The sequence below is a fragment of the Myodes glareolus genome, chromosome 24 (genome assembly GCF_982192425.1).
Source record: "Myodes glareolus chromosome 24, mMyoGla1.1, whole genome shotgun sequence".
NCBI lineage: Eukaryota > Metazoa > Chordata > Mammalia > Rodentia > Cricetidae > Myodes > Myodes glareolus.
This window is the reverse complement of record NC_142049.1, coordinates 41338578-41357849: the sequence shown is the minus strand read 5'-3', so window position 1 is coordinate 41357849 and position 19272 is coordinate 41338578. Positions and strand designations below refer to the sequence as shown.

General features: G+C 39.4%; 1 protein-coding gene across 2 annotated transcripts in view; it reads right to left on the bottom strand.

Moving 5' to 3' along the window:
- The window catches only part of Zdhhc13 (zDHHC palmitoyltransferase 13), a 41786-nt gene extending 22815 nt beyond the window's left edge, over positions 1 to 18971 (bottom strand). The window contains exons 1-7 of one of the 2 annotated variants that reach the window (XM_048430160.3): positions 18850 to 18971; positions 10712 to 10857; positions 7387 to 7509; positions 5746 to 5823; positions 4038 to 4182; positions 2519 to 2583; positions 185 to 347 (exon numbers count right to left, since the gene is read on the bottom strand). In XM_048430160.3, the coding sequence (XP_048286117.3) occupies positions 185 to 347; positions 2519 to 2583; positions 4038 to 4182; positions 5746 to 5823; positions 7387 to 7509; positions 10712 to 10857; positions 18850 to 18876 (747 nt within the window). In that variant the 5' untranslated portion in view covers positions 18877 to 18971. Of the gene's footprint in view, positions 1 to 184; positions 348 to 2518; positions 2584 to 4037; positions 4183 to 5745; positions 5824 to 7200; positions 7359 to 7386; positions 7510 to 10711; positions 10858 to 18849 lie in introns of those variants that run through there. The other variant, XM_048430161.3, reaches the window with a different exon arrangement.
- Positions 18972 to 19272: the final 301 nt, after the last annotated feature.

Sequence of the window (19272 nt, the reverse complement as noted above, 5' to 3'; positions counted from 1 at the left end):
AGTACAGGTAATAAAACACTTTTTCATTAGATTCATATATTTAATATATTTATTCTAAGTGTAGATATTATTGTTAATATTTATATTGTGGTATCTAAAATCCAAATGAATAGCTACCAGTGCATTAAATATCCATCTTTAGCTGAAGAGATAATGAACTACAAAAGCGAACACCAGGTCATACCTTAGCATTTCGGATGTCCAGGCTAGAACCAGCTTCTAATAGCTTATCAACCGCACTGACATTCCCTGACGCAACTGCCCAATGAAGTGCAGTGTTCTGATGTGTTTTGTCAACAACACTGAGAGAAGGATTAAACTTTAAAAGAAATCCAGTTGGTTCTGGCCTGTGTCAAGACAATAAAGGCATTAGTAGGGAGGAAGATGTGAGGAGAAAATGCAAATAGAGAAGTTTTAAGATAGTGTATCAAGTAACAAGTAAGCATTCTGAAGAACAAGAATATTGGTGGCTGTACAAGTATCTTTTCCTCTTAAAAAAGGAGCTATTTCTATTTATGTTTAGGTATGTGTGTGTGTGTGTGTGTGTGTGTGTGTGTGTGTGTGTGTGCAAGCCAGAGGAGGCCAGAGAAGGGTGTCTGATTCCCTGGAACTGGAGTTGCAGGCAGCTGTAAACCACTCTACAGGGAGTTCTAAGCCAGAACTCCGGTCTGGTCTTCTGTAAGAGCAGCAAGGGCTCTTAGGCACTGAGCCATCTCTCCAGTCCCAAATGCTTTTTACTTAAATACTCCACATTCAGAATTACATGATCATCCTTGGAGTAAATGATAAACTTGATAACCTCACGATCTAAATTAAGCTTTAGGCTGCTACAGCATGTGCAAACAGTAACAGCAAATGACTAGTTCTGTTCTAACTACTAGCAGAGAAGATCAAACAAGACAGTTCTTAAATGGCAGCCTGCTGTATCAATGACATAATTTAGTTAGCAATTCAGAGGATAAGGAAAATTCTCTTCATGTTTTTTATTCTATTTAGTGATTAGTATTTTTAAAACTGTCAATTTAACCTTGGCTATTATTAAATGGTGTACAATCGAACACTAATTGCATGTCTTACTTGCAGATAAACTAAAAGCTACCTTCACACTCTTTTTCTATCGCCTACTAGGGAAAACAGGTGCAAACATAGGCTGGATATTCCTTTCCCAAAATACTTGGGACCAGAAAGGTATCTTGTATTTTTTTTTTTTTTTTTTGCAGCTCATCCTTAAGGAATAGTGGATATTTTAGGATATCCGTGAGTCCTTAAGGATATGCAGGAAATCTAAATTGAAATTCATTTGCTTCATATACATCTTATAGTCTAAAGTTATATTTTTAATGATTCTTTGCACTATGTATGGTATAATAAGGTATCATGTTGTCTAAACAATTCAGATTTTGAACATTTAGGACTTAGGATTTCAAGATTAGTAATGCTCTACTTATAAAGACATTATATTGTCTAAAAAAATAAGATTTTAAACATTTAGGATTTAGGACTCTGAGATTAGGAATGCTCACCTTTTATTTCCTAAAATATTAGTACATTTAGAAAGTGATAAGCTACGTCAGTCAGTGGTGGTTCATGTTTTTATTTCCAGCACTTGGGAGGCAGAGGTAGGCAGATTTCTGAGTTCAAGCCAGCCTGATCTACAAAGTGAGTTCCAAGATAGCTAGGGCTACAAAGAGAAACCCTGCCTCAAAACATACATACATGCAAATAAATGAAAAAGAAAGTGGTAATTAAGCAAACAATTCAATGGAATATTTTTTTTCTCTCTTTTTGAACCATCAATACTTTCCCTTCTTTCAGGAGATCTGCCCAGTAAGAATAAGATCTGACTTTAATTACTCTATTAGCTCTAACAACATTTCTAGTCAATCAAATGCTACCTGTGGCCCCACTGCTACCTAAAAAGAAGACTAGAAGAATGGTCCTCTAACAAAGCCAGCTACAGCAAGAGCTGTGTCAAGGATAAGCAGACCTGGTGATTCAGTACAACACTGGAAACAAATTGATAAGGAGAAAACTATAACATGCATGTGTATTCAAGGAATAATGATAGCTGGACCACATGGTGGGCATTAAGTAAATGTGTTTATGAATATGTATCCGATCAAATCCTGTAACAGACTCTTGTCACACACCAGCTCTATTGGTGCCTAGAGCAGTGAGCAATAGCAGAGAAACTCAATTTCACTGCTGTCAGAAAAGTGAGCTTATCATAGAGATGAGAACATTTAAATTTGTCATCTTTTCAGGTACAAAAGAAGAAATCAGTCAATTAATAAGCATATGCTAAGGAATACCAACTCTGTAAACTTTCAAACTTTTCATCAAAGCTACCAAGAGAAAACAATGTCCTTCAATGGTGCATTTAAAGTATAGATAGTCATGACCACGTAGAAAATCTTCAGCATGTACTAGCAACTCACAGATCAAGATACTTGAGATTATATTTACAGAAAACTTACAAGGACCAAGAAGCAGAATGAAGGGATCCAGTAACACTCACCCAATGACTTTGTAAGCTGATAGCATGAGAGGCGTCTGGCCGTTGACATCTGTCATATTCACACTCTAGTCAAAAGGAATCAATTAGCAAAACTGTGAATATAGTATAAAAAGTTGCATTTCTTACTAGATAAATACTTTAACACATTCAGCCCATCACTGTTCTACAAAAATGATTCAAATATCATTTAAGTTTTAAAAAAAAGAGGTTGCTTTTACAGGTAAAAACCCATAGAAGGGGGGCTGGAAAGACGGCTCAACGGTTAAGAGCATAGACTGCTCTTCCAAAGGTCCTGAGTTCAATTCCCAGCAACCACATGGTGGCTCACAACCATCTATAAGGAAATCCGGTACCCTCTTCTGGCCTTCAGGCATACACACAGACAGAATATTGTATGCATAATAAATAAAAACAAGGGAGAATCTGAATATATGATATAAAGTGTTCTATGATGCAAAAGGAAGAGAGGACAGGTGACAGTCACCATCAAATATGACACAGAGATCATATGATTTAAACCTTGACACATGGATTCATGCTAACATTCATCCAATAACAGTCAATTACCTATCTTCAGAGTCACTTTTTTTTTGTTTTTTGTTTTGTTTTTTTGCACTTGCTTCAAACAGTTAAAAAAGAAAAATTCAAACTCTTTATATTTTCTGGAAGAGAAGAAAAAGGGAACTCATATCCCAGTAAGGACACACAGTCCTTTCACATATAGTGGCTCTCATTAAGTCGAAGAGTCTAAAGTACTGAGGGTTCTCAAGGTCCTGGAGAAACACAACTTGGGAAGAAGCACAAAGGTCTCTCTCTCCTACATCTTCCCAATATGAAGCACAGGAGGAGGCTATAATTATCCTGCTTCCCTGGGCTGTCTGAGAGAAAGTGCTTATAGAGGGAGAATAATCAATCCAATGGCATTTGTGCAAACATGCTTTCGCATCCATTCCAGACAAGACTGCTAACACATAAACCACTTTGCTGTCAGAGAGCACACTCCATCCAGCAAGCACAGCTCACAGCGAAACTCCCACGGCTGACAGCCTATAATTTAACCTGTGCTCTGAAGGACATCATTTTCATGGAATTACCCAGAGAACAATAAGTAAGATGCACACATTCAAATTGGCCTCCCATTTGAGTCCAAATAATGAAAGCAAACGATGGGTTAATAGTGATCTGACTACCATTTCTACACTCAAGCAAAAGAAAAATACAGGCTTTGAGGTCATGTTTCTGAAGAACCCCGAAAATTACTGGTCTCGTCAGAAAAACTATCACAGGCTTACAAGTTTCAGAAACATTAAATGATGTTGAGCTAAAATAACCTGTCTTTCCCCCTTAATGTAGTCAAAAAACCCAGTGCTGAACAGCTAGGTTGGCTTACTAAGGTTAATTCTGAGTATGTGAACATCCATTAACTTCTAGTTTAAAAGTCAGAATAGACTAGGGCTAATAACCTTCCTGATAACTTCAGATCACACTACCTGGAATATAGCAACATGTCAAAACATACCTGTCCCTTCGAGATGAGATACGCTATGATCGGCATGTGCTGAAACAGGACAGCCAGATGGATGCTGCTGAATCCCTCCCCATCAATTAGAGTGGGGTCTGCACCATGCTGGAGTAATAATATGACCATAGGCAAATGCCCTTGTCTGTAAATAGAAAAATTTTAAATGTACTGCTTTCTGGGGAAGTAGAATTAAAGCAGAAAAAAAAATACTCAGGAAGAAGCTACATTTCTAAGACATGAGGGATTCTGGCTGGATGAAAGAATGCCTTCCAATAGGAAGATGTCTTAAATACTGGCAGGTGTACATTTTATTTATGTTTAAGTGTGTATATACATAAGTGTGCAAGCCAGAGGAGGCCAGAGAAGGGTGTCTGATTCCCTGGAGCTGGAGTTCCAGGCAGTTGTAAACCACTCTACAGTGAGTTCTAAGCCAAAATCCTGGTCTGGTCTTCTGTAAGAGCAGCAGGGACTCGGAGGCACTAAGCCATCTCTCCAGCCCCAAATGTCTTTTACTTAAATACTCCACATTCAGAATTACATGATCATGCTCGGGGCAAATGATAACCTTACAATTTAAATCAAATGTTATGCTGCTAAAGCACGTGTAAACAGTAACAGCGAATGACTAATGTCAACAATGGAATTTAAAACTCTGCAGTTTCAGAAACTAAAACATAATCATATGCAAGAAATATAACATTAAGTATAATTATCAGTGTAACTGTGAAAATGTTAAGAACCATATATATGTTTATAAACCATATTAAAAATCATATACATATAAAGAACCATATATGTATATGATACACACATAGATACATTTATGTACATATATCTCCAAATGTAACTCATTTTCATGTAAACTAACAACATCAGCAGCTTGAAGTAGAAGAGTAACTCTTAGGTTCTTCAAAACTCTTGCCTGTGGAGAACAGATCCAGTGCTCTGCTTTGCAGTAACAACTAACTGCTCACTTCAGTTCCAACCTCACCAACCAGAGTGGTTAGGCAGACAGACTTAGTCCCTCAGCGTCATAGGATCAGTGGATCACACAGCAAACAGGGAGGCTAGATACCATAACTGTCACGGTCAGCTGGCCTACTCAAGATCATCACGCATCAACCTCACAGGCGTCTACCCATTTGATCTTAAATATACTTCACTTCCATTCTGTGAAGGAAGCAACCTCTTTATTTTATCTATCTATCTATCTATCTATCTATCTATCTATCTATCTATCTATCTATCTATCTATCTATCTATGTGTTTTCAAGACAGGGTTTTTCTGTGTAGCCCTGGCTGACCAGAAACTCACTCTGTAGACCACACTGGCCTTGAACTCAAGGGACCCATCTGCCTCTCCCTATTGAGTGCTGAGAATAAAGGCCTGCACCACTACTGACCGGCAAAATCAATCTGAAAGGCTGGAGTTTATAATTGAATTACTGTTTTAATTCACACAAACCAAATAGAAGAGACATTCATTTCAGTTTCAAAACAGAAATTTTAATACATCTGAATCTGATAAAACCATACTGAAGCACACGGTCAAACACCAAACAACTCTTCTGGAAACGTCAAAACAGTACTTCATTTTGAAAAGAGGGAACAAAAGAAAAGAAAACCATTCTCCTGACTGCAGCTGAGGTTGAGACCTGCCCCCACAAGCCACACAGCTTAAAGTCAGCTTGGAAAGACATCTTACCGGATGGCCCAGTGAAGAGGAGTTGAATTTAAATCACCACCCAACTGATCTATCACAGCACCTTTGGAAATATAAAACCTGTTAAAAGCAACGACAATAAAATATAAAACTTAAGATTCATACTGAGAAAGAAAAGTCCTTCCTCTATCTCCCCACCCGCCCAAGAGAAGGTCTCATGTATCCCAGGCTGGCCTCAAACTCACTACGTTCTAAAGATGACCTGACTAACTTTTGATCCTCCTGTCTCCACGTCCTGGGTGCTGGGATTAGAGGTGTGCATAATCACACCCAGTTTGCATGTGATACTGGGAACCAACCCAGGGCTCTGTGTCTGCTAGGCAAGTACTCTACCAACCCAGTCTAACTTTTTCTCAATACTATGTTATAAAACAGAAATTAGAGTAACTCTCCTGAAGTGCCCAAATCTACAGAAGTCTCAAAAATATGTAGGACAGCAGCAGACAAATCTCTGGTGAAACAATACTACATGTATTTCTGCTATAAATAGCATTCCACTATCACCCACATAGTTACATCCCTGAACATCTTAATGACTATAGTACAGCTTCAAAAGTGGAAAGAGAATGGTGAGAATTTTTTTTTATCATTTTTAGCAGTTCAAAATTAGAATAGCATGTGAGAAGGAATTTTTAAAGGAGCAAAAAAAAATGAATTTAAAATCATTTTAGACAAATTAGAAATGTTTAGATAAATTATGAATGTTCTATTTTTGAGAACACAGGATATGAGGTACTGTTACATTGAACCTATAATATAATAAAAAACAATTTTCATCTCTAGTTTAGAGGAGTTTATTTTCTTACTTCAAAGATATGCTTTGTATATCACATTATATAAAGAATATATCATGAGTTTGTCTGTTGGTATTTGTTAGAAGATTTTAAACTAATAAATTTAGCTCTTTAGGCCTCAAGGATTTTATACTATAGTTCTCTGATAAGAAATATGTACACTCAAATACTCACTACCCACTGCCATTTCACACACTAAAGTAGAAACTGTTATACCAAACTGTTAGGAAGCTCCACCCAGCCCCTCTCCTCCCATTCCAGACCCTGTCCGTCCCTGAGAAAGTCCACAAATGGTGGCTCCATCCCCAGAGGGCATTTAAAGCCCCCTCCTCATGGTTTCCCCTCATGGTTTCTGTTCCTCCCCTGGGATCACTAGGGACTGCTTTGCTCAGATTAAAAACTTTTCACAAACAACAGGTAGGCAGCAGAGCATTCTTTATAAAGAACTACATAAACCATTCCATGCTCACTTTAAACGTATTCATTTAACTTTTCTCAAAGTTTAATTCTCTACCTATCTATTCCTCCTGCTGCTAGAACATAAAACGTTTCAATGCTTCTTCCAGAATTAGATGCAGCTTCTCTCCTGAGACTGATGTAATGCTATTCCTTTTTTTTCAAAAACATATCTGCTTTTACTTACTAGCCTTTATCTTTATGATGGGTCCCCTTTATGATGGTCCTCTTCAACTCTATAGTAAGACTGCATACTCCAGGTATTCATTTACAATAGAAGGCCATAGGTGGCCCAACTCATACAAAAAAACAAGACAAGAGTGAGTTCTAGAACCACAAAGACCAGTTTACATGCACACACACCCCATCTTACTTTACAAGCTCCAGTCTGTTGTTAATGGCAGCCCAGTGAAGAAGAGACACATTTTCTCTGTCTGGTTGTCTGACATCATATCCTGCTTCTACCAACTCTTTACATCGTTCAAAAATTCCGTATCTTAAATAAGAAAAAGAAAAGCATGGTTAATACATTATAATAATTTATGTATAAAATTTCTTCCCTTTATCATGACCTTTGCTTTTTGTTTCTATTTTATTTTTTTTAAATCTACACAACTCTCTAATCAACATGGAAATACAAAGTCCCTCAGTATCCTTAGAGGAATACCTGCAGATACCATTATCTGTGCATATTTAAGTCCCTTACATAAAAGTGTCATATATAATAATTATGCATATCTTCCTACATACTTAAGTCAATTATAGGTTACTTACACAATATAGATGCCATGTAAATAGCTGTCATACCATATTGTATAGGCAACCAAGACGAAGTTTTAAAATTTTATGAATGTACAGTACGAGTGCTGGTGCAGTATTTCTTGAAAACATTTTTAACTCAACATTGGTTGAAACTATGCTTGCTTAACTCCACAATGGAGAATTCTTTGATATGGTCCAACTCTAATTAATGCACGAAGGGAACACAATACAAAGCCAAACAAAAGTAAGCTCGGTGTATGAACTGATGGATTAATCCATGTGGAGTTGAAACAGACTTTCTTAAACTTCAGTGCTCACCCCTGCCCCTTCAATAATTGCACCTGTCTAAGTACATATCGTGTTGGCTCCCGACTTAATCTTTTTTTTTTTAAATCCAAAATGTGTTTATTGGGATAGTTCCCACTCATCTTGAATCAGATGTTTTTAAGTGCTGCTTCCTCCTAAAGGAGAATTCTGTCAGCCTTGCTTTTCTGCCTGTAGTCTGACAGAGGACAGTGGAGCAGCCAACACACAAGACCTCTGTTTGGGCATGGCTAAAGACCGTGGTGATTTTACAGCATCCTCCTGACTTATCTCTGAAGCAAAGTGCACCTATGCAACTACCTCACAATGCAGACAAAACCCTAAAAGCAAACTTGGAATGGAATAAGTTCAACATAAAATGGCCAAAATATAGATCTAGGCAAGGAGGGAATGAGGAGCCCTTCCTAGAGAAACTAAAAGATGATAGACACACTGTATTTTAAGAAAGAGGGCATTTTGGACAGAAGAAACAGCATGTATAAAAACTGAGATGTGAAATACTATACAGATGTTCAAAGAAACAGAAAAAACTCAGCAATGCTGAGCACAAACAATACAGTAGAGAAGAAAGAGAAGAGTAGAAAGGGCAACAGGCAAGACCACTCAAGGTAGAAGAAGATAAGAGTCTACAGTCCAGTGAGAAACCAAGAGAGTAGCTAGAAAAGAAAAGCCCCGGGAATTTGAGTTTTAAGAAAGATTACATTAGTGGCAATGTGAAAGCTACTCAGATCAGCTTAGGAATAGAGTTCAGAGACCAACTAAGGGTGATGGCAGAGAACCTAAAGTGTGAGGCAGACAACAGGAATGGAAAAGGTACAACTAGGAGATATGCAACCTATTCAGTATTTCTTCTAATACTTTCATAAATTCAAAAATTATTCATTAGCAACTCTTCCTCTCTCCCTCCCCTTGCCTTGGTTTCTCAGTAGCTCTGGCTGTCCTGGAACTTGCTCTGCAGGCCAGAATGGCCTTGAGCTTAGAGATCCACCTGCCTCTGCCTCCTGAGTGCTGAGATTAAAGGCGTGCGCCACCACCTGCACACCATTTCTTTCCAACAGAAACTAAGCACAGCATATATCTTTGGCACTTTCTCTGAAACTCATTTCTATCTAGAAGAACCTGAAAATGTCAACAGGTTCTCAGAGGTCAAAAATCAAATCAACTGGTGAATGATCTCACTGTCCCACACTGTTAAATGAAATGTTTCTGTTTGATAAAAATGTGCACAAGCCTTCGCAGCATTTTAAAGAGCAGAGGCACATGTATGTCAATACAAAATGAGAATATGTGGAAGCTTCTGATAACGGCACACCGTCACAGTTGTATACGTCATCTTTTGAAGGTCACCTTGGTTATTTTACTGGAAAAGAATATTCCTTTTACTTGAGAAACATGAAGAGAACACATTGCTGGTAGTTTACAATGTCTGTCTCTCTGCTCATTTCTCCTTCCAAAACAACTAACTAAAGATGTCTCCACAGTCATTTCAGAAGGTCCAAGACCTACGGAACATCAGAGATGAGTTCTTACTGAGCTTCCTTGTGAATGCAGCAGGTATCTAGCATTTGTTACAACAGAGCTTTCCAGGTGATAGAGACATTTCAGTATTCCCATTCTGATTAAAGCCAACATTCCCCTTACAAACACTCTTTTCTTCATAGCAATACAAACTACCAAATCATATTCCCCAATGTAGTGGGCCCAGGGCCTCTAAACTTTATAAACATTGGTAATTAGGATACTCAAGTAATTGTCAATATATGAATTATGAACATAAACTTTAGTCAGTGTTAAGGCCAACCAGAGATTTAACAGAAATCATACCAAGATAGTCTGGTAATCCTAGTTTTTTTTTTAATGGTGATTTGATGGTGTGACTTGTGTTAAATTAACATTATAATGTTTATACTTGATTACCTCAATATAAATTACTACTGAATTCTGTCTGATAGACAATGTACTTCAAAATATGCTCAAATGCAAGAGGTGAGACAGCCACTGAAACGAACAGGCTCTATGAAGATCAAAACACTGGCAATAACTGATGTTATAGATGTCCATGTATGATCACAAGCAGAAATATTTTAGACGCATTTCTATTTTCAGACCCATTATTCACTTCAAGCGATCAAGAGTATACTCTAACTATCTTGTCCTCTGGTGCCAGCAACAAAAATGTAGGAAATATATAATAATTAACAATTAATATCTATAAACATGAGCTGGTATTTCCCATCCCACTCCTGTGTTAGGTTACAGCATGCTTTAAATTCAAATTCAGAGTCTGGTTTTAGTCTTGTCCCAAATCATTCATTCAGTAAACAATTTTATCAGGCACCTAATAAAAGACAGAAACTATGCAAAAGGTCTGGGGCTACAAAGATAAAGGAGACTTAATTTTTCTAGAAAGCTGCTCACAATCGAATGGAAGTGCCTGATGCACAGCCTGTATCTGCACTTAGTACTCTGATGCTGAAATGGCAGACACACTTGGTGCTGGCACTGAGCTGTAGGATACAGTAAGGAAGTGCCCTTCAAGTACCATCAACTGCACACACATGATCAGAACCGAACAGGCTGTACAGATCAAACAGAGCATCTAGTAGACTCACTGCGTAGCCTTGACAATGTCACAGTTACTGGAGTCCTCTATAAGAGGAAGAATTTCTTTTGCCTTTGCAAGTTCTTGGTTTTCGTGTGCACAGACGCTGTGTCGACCAAATCCTGGAAGGTGGGAGCCATGGCTGTGATTCCTGCACTGAAGAGTAAGAAGAATTGACAAAGCATGTAAAAGAATCAATGTCATAAATCAATTATGCAGCGAAGCATTCAATTATCAATACCTGTGCTTTAATCTCTTACAGGAGTATCTTGGGGAAGATTTTATCTTAGATGCTTACTATTGGAAAAACCCACATTATAAATGTTGTCAAAGATCAGGGTATCAGAAAAGGCATGGATGAGCCTTGGCCGTTGTAGCGATAGAGGGTCATGGCTACTGACACTGTAGGGACGTTATGAGGATCTTATTTTCAGAGTTGTGGGCACACCCTAAAAACACTCTCCCCACTTCATCAAGAATCAAGATCTTGCCCCCCCTCCACCTTTTTTGAAAATGGAAACACCCTGTGGCAAGGAACACGGTAAGGCATGGTGGGACAATGCCTTCTATGACAATGTTGATGAGTGTCTTTGCAGAGGCTCCTTCCTAATGGTTTTGCAAAAGCAGGCTGCTATGAAACAAAAGGGATGTCATGAAGCCCAAGTGGCAAGGCTGGGGGGCATCTTCTAGAAGTGAAAGTGCCCCTGGTGACAGACATCAAGAAAATGGAAGCGAGTATCAAGCACCCACAAAGAGCTGACTTGCATTACTAACCACACGAGCTTGAGAAAGAACTCAAAGTTCCATAAGGGAACACAGCTCTGCCATGACACCAGCTTGTGACACCCTGAAAAAAAGGATCCAGCTAAACTGTATCTGGACCTCTGACAAGCAGAAACATTGAGCTAATAAACACTTTATAACTTTTTATTAGCAACAGATAGCCAGTACAGAAATGACCACAAAGTTCAGGGAAGGAGTCCCATCAGCCAAGCCTGAGCTCAGGCCCAGTAATTCTAGTTCCAAGGGATCTGACAGATCCTTCACGGAGACATGTATGCAAGCAAAACATCAGCGGACAAGTCAGTAACAATTATGAAAATAGAAAATCTCTCACAGGAATGACTAGCTGCTTGGACTTTAGTTGATTACAGGTGTAGTCAAGTTAACAATCAAGATTGGCCTACAAGCTAGGTGGTGGTGGCACACTTGACAACTGTCAACAACTTTATTAAAATATCAAATGCCCAAGCATCAGGGTAGAGAATGGAAATGGGTTAAAATCAAATGAGGCTCACTTAGTCACTTTAATGCCCCCAAAGCAAAGATCTAATTTTATTTGAGAGAAGGACTCTTAACAGCTGAAGATTCTAGACACTTCTCAACATTTCTTAATGCTTCTTAATAACAAAGATATTATTTGTATATATTCTAAAATTTAGAAAGATTCTAAAATTTAACTCAGATGATGGTAAGACTGTACAGCATTCATTAGTAAGATAACCAATCAAATCAATCTCTTAAACTGTTCAAACTCTCAAGTAGAAATAAAGTATTAAATGTCAATAAATACATTATTGCTTATGCTAAGAAATGACATTGAAGGTCAAGATCAAAAACACTGATGACAACTTATGCTGGAGAGGTTGTGGGGTAAAGGGAAGACTCCTGCATTGCTGGTGGGAGTACATGCTGGTATAGCCCCTTTGGATATCAGTATGGCGAGTTCTCAGAAAATTAGGAAACAACCTTCCTCAAGACCCAGCAATATCACTTTTGGATATATATCCAAAGGATGCTCAGTCGTACCACAAGGACACGTGTTCAACTATGTTCATAGCAGCATTGTTTGTCACAGCCAGAACCTGGAAACAAACTAAAAGCCCCTCGACTGAAGAATGGATAAGGAAAATGTGGTACATTTATACAATGGAGTACTACACAGCAGAAAAAAATAACGACATCTTGAATTTTGCAGGCAAATGGATGGATCTAGAAAACATCATATTAAGTGAGGTAACCCAGACACAGAAAGACAATTATCATATGTACTCACTCATAAGTGGTTTTTAAACATAAAACGAAGAAAACCAGCTCACAAATCACAATCCCAGAGAACCGAGACAACAATGAGGACCCTAAGAAAGTCTAATGATCTTTAGATCTAATACATTGATCTAATCTAGATGGGAAGTAGAAAAAGACAAGATCTCCTGAGTAAATTGAGAGCATGGGGACCATGGCAGAGGGTTGAAGGGGAGGGGAAAGGAAGGGAAGGAAGCAGAGAAAAATGTATAGCTCAATAAAATCAATTTAAAAAAAGAAAGAAAATGGCATTGAAAGCAGACTGAGGATTATATGTCAGCGACAGAGTGCTTACCTAACACGCATGGGGCCCTAGGATCACTAGCAAACACTGAGGCAACAGCAGAGGGCAAATTCCTGAATTATTATTAAACAAACTAAGAGGGACTTTTCTGCAAGTTACAGATGATTTATAAAAATCAGCAGTACTTACACCTTTGATATAGTTTCCTTGGTTATTAGTTATTACAATTATATTACCTTGAAATATTTTAGAATTTTCTTCCTGAAACTGTCAGAGCTGTATGAAAAAGTCTAATAGTGTATTTTCTGATCCTCCTGTATCCACCTGCAAAGTGCGAGAACTGTAGGAATGTATTCCCTATCTGGCCTTGACTGCTTCTTGTATACAGTGTACAGAGTAAGTATTAAATGAACTACACAAAACTATCACCAAAATCCTAACACCACACTGCTGGCACCCCATCACACTGCCCGCACTCCATTAACACTGGCTCCAACACACACACTATTCCCACCCTGAAGAAAGCTTCCTCATATTAGGAATAATTGCTTCTGCTTTTCCTTACAGTGCCATCTCTTATATACACAACTTTAAAACTAGTTGTTTTACTCCTTTAATCTGGTGTGGAATCATTAATATGTAACCTTTGCTTTGCTTAATATTAGACTTAAAACTTGATCTAAGAAGCTACAATTAGTTCATTCCTACTGAAGTAAAATGATACATTAACATACCACCACCAACTTACTTATGTGGTCACTTGGATCTTTCCAGTTTGGGGTTACTGCATACAATACTGCTGTGCACTTTCTTGGATATGTCTCTGGGTATCCATTCATGAACAATTCTTAGCAATATGTAGCCTGAAGTGTAACTCTTTGGCATTAAAGGTACACTAAGCCCATCTTTAGAATGGCTACATCAGTTAAGGTTCTCAGAGCAGGGCCTGGGAACTTTCATGTTCTTGTTCTCACAAACTGCTGGTGTCATCAGACTCTGATTGCTGCTGCTTTATGGGATTTCTATCTTGTTTTCTTAGATGACAGCACTTATGTATCTGAGTACAAATTCTCTTCTTAGCTATTTATAAAATAAAGCAGGGCCTTCTACTTTTGTGCACAATGCAATAACCAGAATTAGATCTCATCACTGGCTGTCCTGCTATTTTAAAGAAGGCCTAGAAAACTGGACAAAATACCAGAAATAAACTATTTTAACTATGAACAATAGGAAGGTATGAATATGATCTGTAATAAATCAGAGTTTAAGAACAAAAGTTTGTTTTGTAAAGAGAGGGAGAGAGAATAAAACTGTATGGAGTTAGACATGGGTAGAAAAGTGGGGGGGGGTCTGGGAGGATCTTTGGTAAGGGAAACCATGATCAGCACAGTGTATGAAAAAGACATTTTTCAATAAAAAAGAATGGAAGGGAGGAATGTGGGCGGACCTTACCATGAACCCAAAAATTTCAGAATTACCACTAGTCACCAAAACAAAATAGTAAACTTACTTAATACATTGAGGTTGTTGGTGATTGTTTAAACAACTCTGTAACAACATTGTGTTGCAATGTTAAAGGACATGCTAGACCCCAGGGCCTCTCTTTATAAATGAGAAGTCAGAAGTAATAGATGAAATAGGCTGGGGTAGCTCAAGTTGAGAGCAAATTTCAAGAGAGAAATAAGCTGAGCAGGGAAGAAGGTGTGTGTGCATGGGGAGGGGAGCTTAAGATTTGAGATACTTAAAATTTCTCAATGCTTCCTAAACACAAAAGACATTATTTGCGTATATTCTAAATTAAAACAAATTAAAAAACCGCACTCTATACAGGTGTGTACAAGGTGAACTCTACAAGGCTACAAAAAGGCTGTCTATGCAAAGCTCAATTTAAACATCTGTATTTACACAGAAGTACACAAACTTTAAGCATAGAGAAGGCAGTGGTTATAAGAAGATACGACAAAGCAAGTGTCTGCAGTATTTTCAGGAGTAAAGAAGAGTTCATAATATTAGAAAGCTAATTCAGTAAGAAGATATAACAACACTGAGTATGTATTGAGTTCAAACGTTTAAATTCATGAAGTAAAAAATGTTTCAACTCATGAAGCAAACTGACAGAACTGAAATTACACTTCTTTCATTAACTGTAGTATGAGTGAACACAAAATAACACAGGATAGAGAAACAAAACACCAACCTGGGGATCAGAGAGACTTTATAAAAAGCAACATCCAATGCATCAACTTGGTCAACTGTTAGCACAACAGATACATAGTATATTTCACTGAGGTCTTAGTTTGTATATCCCTAATGGTGAATGAGGCTGAGCATTATTTCATGTGCTCATCTGTCTTCTGCACATCTTCAATGAAGTTTCTGTTCAAGTCTTTGCCACCCTCCCTTTTTTGATACAGGGTACACTACATACAGTTCAGCTCTAACTTGTGGTGATCTTCCTGGCTTAGCTTCCTAAGAACTAGGATTTCAGGCATGTGCTAACATGATTAGCTTCCATTTTCCATTTGTGCTATTTGTTTCTTTACTGTTAGTTTTAAGAGTTCTTTAAACAGTCTAGATATAATACTGGAGATATGTGACTTGCAAATATTTTCCCTAGAATCATTCATGGGGTAAGTTTTACATTTCCATGTCCAGTTTTTCAACTTGCTATTTTACAGATGAATGTTTATTTTGTGCTCAGTTCCAGGAACTACTCTTGAAATCACAATTCTTCTGGCAACTAAGGAATGTTCTAGCACCCATGCTGCCAGAAGATTTCTTTTCTTGCTTCTTGAGTGAACTGAATTGCTCATGGAGCTCTGTCTACCAGACGCCCTCTTTCAAGGCTCAAGTCTACACCAGGGGTAAACCAGAAGCAAAAAAGGTAAATTATCTGGTGGGCTGGTAGAGTCTGACTTCTGGTCATTTCAATCTGCTTTCTACCATTTACTTTACCAGAGTCCTGAAGATGTAGAAGAGAAAGGTGTGATTTCAACCCTTTCATTTTACCCAGAACCATAAAAAAAAAAAAAAATGGCCAAAAACAAACTTAGCTACAGTAAAATGAAAGTAAGAATCTTTTAGGATTCTTTGTCTATCAGTAATTATAATCTATTTAACTGGACGAAAGCTAAAAAAATCTCTGGCTGTAAGCAGTCTATGATTCTGATTCATTAGGATCCCAGTTTGCAAATGACTGAAGGTACCAGGATAACATGTTTTGTTTCTTGTTTTTATAAGATACATGGGTTGTTGGGGAGAAATGGAAAGAAAGGAATAACAAGAAAGATGTAGTTAGCTGAATACTTTTTCACGGGAAAGAAAGGGGCTGAAATAGGAACATTATATAAGAGGCATACAGGTACATCTGTGGCAATCTTTATAATATAGGCTCCCAATTTTTCTTATTTCCAAGATCAAGAGGTGAAGGTCTATGCCACTTCCTCTTGACTTTAAGCTCTATGAACTGCTTCACTAATAAAATACTGCAGAAATGATACCGTGCCAGTTTGTAAGTCTATGCCTTAGAAACTGGTACCTTCCTTTTTCTGTCTCTATTAAGACACACTTCTTTAGAGTCCAGCTACCATACTGTGTAGAAGACCAGGTCACACGCCACACAGAAGTGTCTGTTGAGAGTCAGCATTAACTGCCAGATCTGTGAGTGAAGACACTCCTGCATAATACCAGCCCCAGCTAGCAATTCACCCCCAGCTTGTGAGTCTTTCCATCTGAGGCTCTAGACACAATGGAACAGGGAGACAAACACCTGAGCAGTATACTCAAACTTCTGATGCACAGATCCATGAGCTAACAATGGCTGTTCTTCATACCATTATGCTTCTGAGTGGTTTGTTATACCACGGCACATAATTAGAGCATTTTTAAGCTACCGAGGAATCATCATGCTATCAAACCATTTTAAAAACAGTAAGTACTCTTGACGTTATAATGGACTTTAAGAGAAAACCATGATCTGGAAAACTCTGGTGAGGGTCATTATCCTCGCTAATAAATAAAATGGGATAGGGGGGTATGACAGAAAACCACTAAAATTTGTCACAATACTAACAGAAGTATCAGAGTTAAGTTTCTAAATTCACTAGCGGTTGAACAATACCAGTGTTAGACTCTCATTTCTATGCTTGACACGAAGTAATGAATGCATCCGATACAAATCACTGCCCTCGTAGCATTTATTTTTGTCAGAGGGGAAAGAGAGCATCATCAGGATCAGCGACTCTATTGCATGATATTAAATGCTGGGTGAAATATGAAACCAGGAAGGAGGTCAGGGAGTGCTGTTGCTAATGATGGCAATGGAAAGGCTTGCAGTTTTAAGTAAGAGGGATGAAAAATGCTACATGGAAGTGAGATTTGTCTGAAAACATTACAGAGATGGAGGAATATCAATGCACAGGATAGGCAGAGCAAACAAATACAAAAGCCTGGAGCCCAGTGTAGCTGGGAGTTTACCGAACAAACAAATCTAAAATATGAAGTCTTAAATGTAACCGAGAACCAGACCAGGTAGAAAAAATTTGGCAAAAACCTATCAGCACTAAGAACCAAATTCAATAAAAAGGGATGTTTTTGTCTGTTTTGTTCATGAAGTGCAGGGCTGAGATTCTGGAGGACATTCAAAACACACTTACTAAATGAATGGAATCTTGGTGGTGACAGCTGCTCTTATAGCTGTGAGTTCACTTTCTTGAGTCTGTGTTCTCACGTTTAAAATTAGAAAGAATTACTCTTTCCTAGTTGACAAGTGGGTAGTGGGGACCAGGAATGGGGACTTTCTACAAAGTGTAAGCACTTCACGATATAACTGAAGAAAGTACCAGAAGCAATTATTACTAACAACAATCTCTCTTGCCAACTCCAACCTCTAAAATCATCCTCCCCATTTTGATGTCACAGGCCTTGGGCAGGGTCATTTTCCCTTCAGCACGCAGGAGTAAACTGTAAGCCCTTACAGGCTTTTATTATAGAGTGACAGCAATTAAGAAACCATGGCTACTCTTGCCAACGTTCGAGTCTGAGAAAAATAATGAGACAATTTTATGTAGAGTCTATACCCTTTTATAAAACCCAGGCTCCCTGCACAGCATTTTTTCTTTTAAAAATGCAAGAATTCCCAATAAAAACACTCCAGCATGTTATTTTCCACCTAAACCTACACCAAACTGGTTGAAGAAGAAAAAAAGAGAGATGTGAAGGACGCTCTTGGGCTGAATAAGCCTGGAGATATTCAGTGAGCATCTACTGAATGCCAGTTATTAGTTTTTAGAGGTCACAATCCAAAGGGACAAATTCTTAGTTCTCTCGGCTTTAACAGCTTCCCCCGTGGCTGACCTAGCTTGGGAAGACCTTTGGAATTTTGTACACTGCACCAAGGAGCTAGCTCCCTTCCTCCTGAGCCCACAGTCTCAAAGCTTCCCTTCCAAGGAGTGGGAAGGATGTGGGTGGGAAGGAGAGCTAAGACAGCACAGGGTGGAGGGAAGGCGGCAGCCTAGGCTGAAAACTACTCAACAGAATTCCCTCAGGCTGCAGGCCAAGGTCTCAGGCTGGCGGGGCCGCCCGAGGTGTGTCACCTGAAACCCTCCAGGTCCCAGTCGACCCAGGGGCCGGTGCGTGACGCCCTGCAGCCGAATGGAAGCGGCAGGCGCGGCCGCCCTCGCTCCGCGGCCACAGCAGAGGACAAGCAGCATCGTTCTCAGCGTGGTCCAGGCCCGAGCCCCGCCACCCTCGCGAAGCCACCTCACCCGGCCACCGCTCGGGTCCCCACCGCCGTCTCTGCCCGGCCACGCCGCGCTCACCTGAGAGCCCAGCCCGGGGTCCTCCATCACGCCCGGCGCCAGCCCCGCAGCGACTCCTGCGCAGAGTGGCGGCCGCGGCTCGCCTGCCTGCACGCTTCGGCCGCCTCTCGCTCACTTCCGGATCGCGCCCCGCCCCCGTAGCTGCGCGCGTCCCCGTGCTGCCAATCCGCGACGCCGAGGCAATCCCCGCCCTCTCTCGCACGGTGGCGGGGCTTTCTCATCTCTAGAGAACGGCCGGTCCTGCCCCGCCCTCCGCCCCGCCCCCGCTATGCTATTTCCCTCAGCCCCACCCTTGGCAAACCTCAGGTTCCCATTCTGGAGGCCCTACGGGTTTCTGTTCAGGCTATTATTTCAAGGTCCAGGAGTGGGCTAGCTCAAACCTAGATGTCCTTGTGGAAATTTCTACCTCAACCCAATCTCCCC